The sequence below is a fragment of the Lepeophtheirus salmonis genome, chromosome 2 (genome assembly GCF_016086655.4).
Source record: "Lepeophtheirus salmonis chromosome 2, UVic_Lsal_1.4, whole genome shotgun sequence".
In the NCBI taxonomy this organism is placed as follows: Eukaryota; Metazoa; Arthropoda; class Copepoda; order Siphonostomatoida; family Caligidae; genus Lepeophtheirus; species Lepeophtheirus salmonis.
In genome coordinates, this window is record NC_052132.2 from 8035119 (window position 1) to 8043888 (window position 8770).

The window sequence follows — 8770 nt, forward strand, 5'->3', positions numbered from 1 at the left end:
AGGTCACGGAGCAAGATGTAAGTGAGAGTAGACGCTGAGCGTTGAAAGTGTAAGAGTGCTTTAACTAAAAGAAGGATTCCGATTAAAGGCATCAACAGACGATATAGTACATAAATTAATTTGGATTAAAAGGCAAGGAGAAGAACTTGAATCTCATCCTTATCTTAAGCCTCGTACAGCTTCGAGAATATCGTTGCGCCTCCAATCTTAGAAGTGAGAGAGAAGTCTCATATATATCTTCATATACAAATTATAGGTACCTAAGATGGCTGCCGACAGCTGACGGTTGACTCTCCTTTTATTTACCTATTGAGTATCCAGTTGCTATATAGGTCGGTGGTTACGACCAAAATATTGGTTCTAAGCACTGTAGAAAAAATTGCTAAAGACCAAACAGAAAAAATTGGTTTTTGGGCCGAGTCTCAACACTAATACATTAGAATGATCACGATTTTTGAAATGAAATAGTATGAAGGTGATTCTATTGAAAGTATAAAAATTAAATGTCTAAGGATTACAAAAATAGTTTTGACTTCACTAAAATTATTTTTAAAACTAACCAGTGCTATTTAAAAGATTTTGGCTAATTTTAGTGTGAGGTTGTGAGATTATATGGATTTAAGATGTTACGCCGAAAAATTCCTTTTGCGGAACACGAACAAACAGGGAAATAAAATTGTATATTGGATTATTGTTGGATAGGAATTAAGTAAAAGTATTCATAATTAATTAGCAACAATGTTGAGCGCCAAAATGCAGATGAGGTTACTCTGGCAATCCATTGGAAGATTTTTTTTTTTTTCATAGGCTACCTATGAAAAATTTAGCACTTCTTCAGTTAAATATTGTTCAGAAGATATTTAAAATCAATATAGTCTCCCAAATTCATACTAAATTTAGCCAAAATCTTTAAAATAGCACTGGTGAGTTTCAGAAAGACTTTGAGGACGTTAATTTGCAGCTTTTCAAACTAATAGGTCATATTTTCTACAATTTTATCTAAACCTGTCTTATGATTTGCGCTCCATAGTTCTAGTCTGTTTTTACGCACACTGCAATTTAGGCCATATTCCCATCCCTTTTTATATTATTCATTTTTCATTTGCATATAACGAATGATTTTCTTTCTATTTTTATATAAAAACATTTGAAAAGTTAACTGATCTTCCATTCAAAAGATGAAACACCTTTGTAATGGGTTTGATTATTTATATCTCCCTTTGCTTTTTACGAAAGGATAACAAAGCCCATATCTTATCAATACACCCATGTTTTGCTATCAGTAAATCTATTAAATTCTCAAGTGACTAATATACACATGACACTCTTAAATTAAATATGTTATATATTAGAATGTATATCTCATATGTATATTTAAATCTTAATACATTACAGGGATTTTCACTGTGCTTTATTTAAGTAGATGATACTACTATTCAGCATAAGTTATGTATTTAACAAATTAGTTGATAATACATAAGACTTTAATTTACTAAAGCCAATGTCTGAGTTGTATTATTTTTCTTTAATGAGCTCATCAAGATTAATTATTTGATAGTTAATATTGCGATTAAAAAAAGGTGGATAATTTATCTGTTATTTGCAACAAATTGCAATGATTAAGTTTTAATTAATTAATGATCGTCTTTCACTCTATAATTCTTAAGATGGTTTTGTCATTGGACGAGAACTTACACTACACAAAGTCCCATCGAAAAGCATTATTTACACATGAAATCCAAACAATCCTAGCGGGCAACTGTATATTTAAGAGTAACCCAAGGTTAATAGAATTACAAGGTTAGACCATCCTGTAATCGGGATTGCTATAATTTTCGATTTGATGTGCTGTACCAACTACTGGGCAAAACAAATAGATTTTGACGTCATAGAGTATGCCAACGGTATGTTAACAGCATATAATACTAGAAGTTATATGATAAATAGAAGCGCTATATACTCTTTGACGTCGCTATTAAAAAGCGTTCTGGAAGTCAATCAGTCAGAAAAGCGTTATGGTATAACCTTGTAATTCTATTAACCTTGGTGTAAGCGAGGTAATACCGTGATTTGTTGGACAATTGTCATAATTTTTGTTAAAAGGGTTCTAATTGTCGTTCGAGTCAATTGTTGAAGCATATTTGTAATGCAATAAATCAATGAATTATTAGTTAATGAACACTTATTTATTGCAAGTCGTGGCTAATAATTAATATTTTATCTTTTAAAAATAGAGTAAAATGAATAGGAATAATAATTTCATAATATTGCAGCATTAATCATCGTAAAGCATATTTATTATACTTAAGGCAATGTGTCCGTTTATGGATTATTATGAAAATCGAATTCAGAAAAGTTCATTGTTTAATTAAAGATATCAGTTAAAATGTTAAGTATATAAAATCCCAAAATTCGAATATTTATAAGAAAAAATTAGCAAGCTATAGAGCAAAAAAATTCTGAGTCGATATAATAAACAAAAAACGCTCATATTTTTGGTGGTTTTTAACGTACTGTCAGTTCTCTGATATCTTGTCGTTATCTACCAAATGAATCACGTTTGCGTATAATAACTTATATTATAATATTACTTATAGAATATTTAACGTCCGTATCCGACATATGATGCATAAAATTTATTGATAGGGGTAATTGTAAAATGTGCAACTCTCTAATATACACGTTTTATTCATTCAGAGTTTTGACATGTAGCAATAAATGACATCCTTTTTAGCAATATTGTATGCAAGTTAATTGTGCCACCCATGTGAAAAAAGGTTCCAGGACATTTTACCATTTTGTCGAACGGACCCTTTACCGGAAAAAAATAACAAATATATTTGATGATGCTTCATGTTGCAATACTATGTTACAATCTAATTATCTTTTAGACTACTCCAATGACAAATAAAGCTCTTGATAATTATAAGGTCAGAGACAACCTCGGGATAGAAGAGTGTCAATCAGGACTTAACAGATACATAGTAGCTCCAACACATTCTATATAAACTATTGATTCATACACATTGTCTATTGAATCTCAACTATTGCTGTTCTAATTACAGTTTGTGCCAACTATTGAAGCATCCGTATAACGAAATGAATCAAATATTAATTATTCAACGCTTAATCATATTCAATTCGTGGCAAATAATTAAATATTTTATCTTTTAAAGTTAGTGTTACATGAATAGAAATAATAACTACGTAGTCTACTTCGGCAAAATGGCATTCGGCAAAGTCTCCGTGCACGGTGAAGAATGCATATATTTAGTATTTTTACCTTTATTTTTACATTATTTAAATTGCACTCTATTAGTGTATCAAATTGGTTGTTCAAACAAAGATAAAATAGTAAACATAGAATACAATGTGGAGAATTATGGGGCAATAAGCATTAGTTTTTAAGATGATAATTTTTTTAATAACATAATAAAATATATGAATAGGGCCTGTGCGATAAAATGAAACCCAATAATTGGGAGTAAGTAACATTGGACATGGCTTTAAGGATAATCCGATATTGTCATGATTCTTCCGAATCCTCCATTTTTAGGAGGTGCAGTCTATATTAAGCAAGCCTATATGGACCTCTTTTTTCTTTTTTTTTCATTTCCCGTTTCAGTTGAATTTGGGAATGAGAAGCGCCTTTTGAGTTTTTGTTCTAAGTTGGGCTTCAAGCTATATTATTGCACCAAATTATATTTTTAATTGTAGTATAGTATCTATTGAGCAAGTTTGCGAAGGTAAATAAAAATTAGAGCATAAATATGAGTTATATGAACTATTTTTTTGGCGTACTTCTGAAAGGACACTGGTCTATATAGGGTTAACATTCACGTGTTGCCCACATTGCATGTGTGTGTGTGATTTTAAAAATCATCTAATACTGTTTATGTATTATTAGCTAAATAAAAACAATAAACCAATTTATTTCATTTATACTAATGTAACTTTGGTGGCCCGTATTACTCTGAAGATGTGGTAATATGGCCCAATTGCAGGTTATAAAAATATGCCACTAACCTCAAACATGTTTGTATGTTAGAGATAAGTACTCATATTTTAATGCATAACATGAAGATACATCTACTGTGAAAGTTCTAGACACATGACTTTAATTGATTAAAAAATATAGGTGATTTTGAAAAAGTGTTTATATTACCCCAATGTCCAATGAGCCACATTTGGGTCACAATTACAATTGCATAATTTAGGTTTACATAAATATACACTGGCAAGAAAAATCCTCCTATTGCCACAATAACTGCTTTATAGACTTTAGGCATTCTTGCTGTCAGTTTTTCAAGATATATCCCTTGTTCCCACCATAGCTCTATTGGGCTCAAATCAGGAGATTGAGCTGTCCATTGCATAATAGATAAGATGTGAGGCTTCTTTTCTTTGCAAGAAGTTTTTCCAGTGTATGTTTTGGGGTGGTTCTTTTGTTGAAAAACAAGTTGTGGAACATTTTGAAGAATGCTTGGAATGATATCACTCACACCTGCTTATCTTGAAAAACTAACAGAAATTTTGGCAAAAGTCTGTAAAGCAGTTATAGTGGTATTGGGAGGATTTTTTCATTAATGTAAAATTTAAACAAAAATACTTTGATTTTTACAAATAAATGTTTATACCCACATTGAACCTTAATTTTTTTTCATTTGAATAGCCTAATAATGACTGTGTTAACTGATGTTAAAAGTCATAAGTAGTTTGAAAAATGAGTGAAATTCTATTTTTTTTTTCCAAACTTTGTCTTGCCATTGTATATATCTTGTGTATAAATAAAGCTCAAAACAAGGATATACCGGTTATGATTTGCAACAACCCTCAAATATAATATTTGCACCAGAATAATGATCAAATCCGCTAAATATACATTCTCAAAAATTAATGTACAGTTAATTGGGAAGTATTTTTGATCTGTATTACGTATCACTGTGTCTAATATTTAAAATATTAAACATCCTTTGTTTCACATATTCTGTTAGTTTTGATTATGCTTCTCTTGTGAATGCATATACATGATAACATATTAGTTACATCAATTCGTCATGTCTAAGTAAAAAAATATACATAAAAAGAATTGATCAAATACTTAACAATTACAATAACAATGAAGATTTTTCTGATTTTGAAAAAGATGTTGATAACTATCTAAATGAAGATTTCGTATTATTAAAGCAAAGTTTGTCTGTCTTTACATCTATTCGTAGACGATTACAAACTCCAAACAAATGCCGGAGTAGGATACTCCAGCTAGTACTAACCACACTCAAATGGTAAACCCCTGATCAAATTTAGATGCATTTTTCGAAGAGATAAAATTAAACTTCGAAATGAAAATCAAAAAATGTCAAGAAAAAAAGATTTTTAATTTAAATTAAAAACATTTTCGTAATTATTATATTATTTTGACATTGCTTGCTAAATTCCATTCAATTTTTCGGTAATTCAATAAAGAAAATTCAATTTTACATGTATTCTTACACGTACGAAAATTGTTTTTCTACTCGTGAACAAGGTTACACATCAACACATTTGAGTGTCAGAAATACATTGACAGCTGTGCACTATTCAAACAGACTTGACATAGATTTTTTTAAAGCTAGCAAACATCTACTTCAAATCGAGTCAGAAAGAAGAACTTAACATAAATTATTTACTTAATATTTCAATAACCAAGCCTTTTAATCCCAATTAACAAAAAAATTATTTATTCTAAAAGATCTTCATAAGAAAAACAAGGACATATATTTTTAAAAGGTTCAACTATTAATATAAAAAAATTGTTTTTCGTTCTTTCGTTACATAGTAATAAAATTTCCATTTTCTAAGTGTCTCAAGTGATACGAGATTTAGAAAATACGTTACCACATGAATAAATACTGAAGTACAAAATGCGTTAGCTGACAGCGGTTGAAAAGGATTGAATCCAAGAGTAGTATACAAATTTGTTCTGCAAGGGTGGGGGAAGGTTAAAATAGTAAAAATATTTCTTTTCTAATAATGTTTTAAATGCATGGAGTATCAATCAATTAACGGGTATTATTATTTTTGTGACGTAATAATTTGAGACGATGGACGATGATATAAGTGGCAATGTTTAAACTTGTGCCTGTTGAGGTTGTTTAGACTTTGCAGCCTGTTGAGCAAGGACAAACTCAGGGTAATCAATAAAACCATCCTGGTTTTTGTCATCAGTTTTTAAAATTGGATCAATCATATTTATTAGCTCGTCATCTTTAAAAATCTTTGCCTCTGGGATTGCCTGACCAGAGTTATGATCGTGATTGGATTCGTCTAAAATTATAAATAATGCATGTTATAAAGACAAAAATCAAAGATTGGATCACTAAGAGGAAGAAAAAGTAAAACAATTATCACCGTGCCAATGAATGAGAGATTTGACTAGTTCACAGCCATCTAATTTGTTGTTTCCATCCGAATCGTGCATCTTAAAATAATGGAACTGCAATTCTTGTTCGGACATATTGGAGGTATCAATGGGAACTTCCATATGTTCTTTTACATGTCTAAATAGTGTTAATAATATGAAATATATAATGAATCCCAATTTCGGATGACGATGGGAAAAATATACGATTCAACTCACTCCTTTTCACTATTAATTTCTCGATGAAGGACTCTACGTTGGTGTTGTTGAGGCTGACCTTGTTGTTGTTGTTGTTGTTGGGGCTGACCTTGTTGTTGGAATTGCCCTTGGGGTTGTTGTTGAAATTGGCCCTGTTGTTGCTGAAATTGACCCTGTGGTTGTTGAAATTGACCTTGTTGCTGCTGAAATTGTCCCGGTTGTTGAAACTGCTGCTGCTGTGGAGGTTGCTGAAATTGTTGCTGACCCTGGGGAGGCTGTTGAAACTGTGGATTTTGCTACAATATATAAATTAAATCTATAAACATAAAATACAATCAATTAATATATAAATGTTTGCTCCACACACTGGTGATAATTTAATTAATAGAGCATTAAATTTTCAGGTGAAAAATGTATTTTATAGCAATTGTCATAAATAAAGGCAACTGTTAATAAATAATGTCCGTCAATAAAATGCTTCATATTACAGTCAGTCATATTCTTCAAGGCAAGAAGTAAGTAACTCATTTATCATAAATAGTACTAAGAATATTCGGGACCGCCAAACTTCTATGTTATGGGGAACCAAATAATCATTGTGCTTCATGATACGTATGTATTGGCAATAAAAAACTCACGAAAGATGGCAAGACGAATCAATTGACATAATACTGACAGAGTTTGGTGGCCCCTAGCAAGGATTTACCATTTTCCCCGCACGTCATACTTAATCATTCTATATCGAAATTGAAGACAATCTAAGCGGAAAGTTGAAATTCAACCTAAGCGAAGAGACACAAATTACATGTTATTGAAGGAGAGGGATCTCCACTCCTTCCACTTATTCAGGGCAATTTGAAGGACCTTGAAAATAGATGTGAGGTATAGAGACAGCCCTGTTTCCAATCAGTCAGTTTCAACTTTTCGCTTCTCCGGTCTTCTATTCCAGATGGAAAGAGAAAATATCATGTCCGAGCAAAAGCTCATCAATTAATGTCACCGCTAACACCAACCCGGATTTTCGACGCCCCTCCACCAAATCAACGGAAATGATAGTATATAAATAATGCAACTAATAAATAGAACTCATAATTACTTGGAACTGTTGCTGGGAAGGCGGGGGTGGGGGTGGCGGGTGTCCTCCTCCTCCTTGGGATTGTTGATATGTATTAGGATTGACTCCAGGGACGGTACGAACATTTTGATGTCCCTGTGAAGCCCCTATCACGATCAAAAAATAGCAAAAAAAAGGTTAAGATCCTCTCCATCTTTTGGGCGACTCTGTCTAAGGTCTTCCAACACGACAAGCTCTATGCTGTCGATGACAACTTGTAAGGAAATGATTTCTTACAGACAAACCATACACTTCAAATAAAACCTATGACGTCATCAACAGTCGGTATGATAAAGAGGAAGATACAGTCACTTCATATCCATTAGGGGGAGACAGGAGTAGGTTGTAGACGACCACATCATTATGAGGGTTGTAAATCGTAAGCATTTTCGGTATGTAAAATTAAAATAAATCGAAAATGACAAGTTTAAGAATGTTTGAGAGGAGAGCGGCTTAGCTAAGTTGATCATGGTATTTTAAAAGATTATCTCTAATTAATTAATTAATGAGCAATTAGTTTACGTATATTATTACTGTATAGGTGGAATCCTATGTCAATTAAAAAAATAATGAATATCAAAACAACAATAGTTGTTAATATATTATTGATACAACATATCAAGAAATGAATAAACAAAAATTATTTCATTTAGATAACAGATCTGCGGTGCCCAATATATTTGCAAGTGGGGGACAAATTATATAATGAACAGGCTTGTTGTCGGTCACCTTTTTTAATCCTTTAGTTCACTTTAGTGGTTCATTTTATCGAATTCGTTTAGTTGACTAAATCTTTCACTTTGAATTCGTTCATCTTTCACTTTTTAACGAATTTTCATTTCGTTTTAACCTATATCAGAAAAATAAAACCCAACCATAGTTAAGGGACAAATTTCCAACATCTTGTAATGCAGGGGTTGTCCGATTACTGATCACCGGCCCCATGCTGCCAGGAATTGCCCTTTTAATGCCCCCTGCAGTGGTGGTCCAAAGAAAAATTAAATTTTTTTGTATTTTAATGGAAAATTTAATTATTGAAATTTTTTCCTAATAAATTA

General features: G+C 31.7%; 1 protein-coding gene across 1 annotated transcript; it reads right to left on the reverse strand.

The window, feature by feature from the left end:
- Positions 1–5703: 5703 nt before the first annotated feature.
- LOC121113882 (lymphotoxin beta receptor inhibitor) lies at positions 5704–7992 on the reverse strand. The gene is made up of 4 exons (XM_040707746.2): positions 7695–7992; positions 6620–6894; positions 6391–6539; positions 5704–6306 (listed from the first exon to the last, which is right to left on the reverse strand). The coding sequence occupies exons 3-4, from the start codon at positions 6521–6523 to the stop codon at positions 6110–6112; spliced, it is 330 nt and encodes a 109-aa protein (XP_040563680.2). The 5' UTR covers positions 6524–6539; positions 6620–6894; positions 7695–7992; the 3' UTR covers positions 5704–6109.
- Between the last annotated feature and the right edge of the window lie 778 nt (positions 7993–8770).

What these genes read in the sequence shown, in the direction of transcription:
- LOC121113882 (XM_040707746.2), bottom strand. Translation starts at nt 6,523, where the DNA reads ATGGAAGTTCCCATTGATACCTCCAATATGTCCGAACAAGAATTGCAG. An exon ending in ATCTCTCATTCATTGGCACG is followed by an intron (nt 6,307 to 6,390) that starts GTGATAATTGTT and finishes TTATAATTTTAG; the next exon opens with ACGAATCCAATCACGATCAT.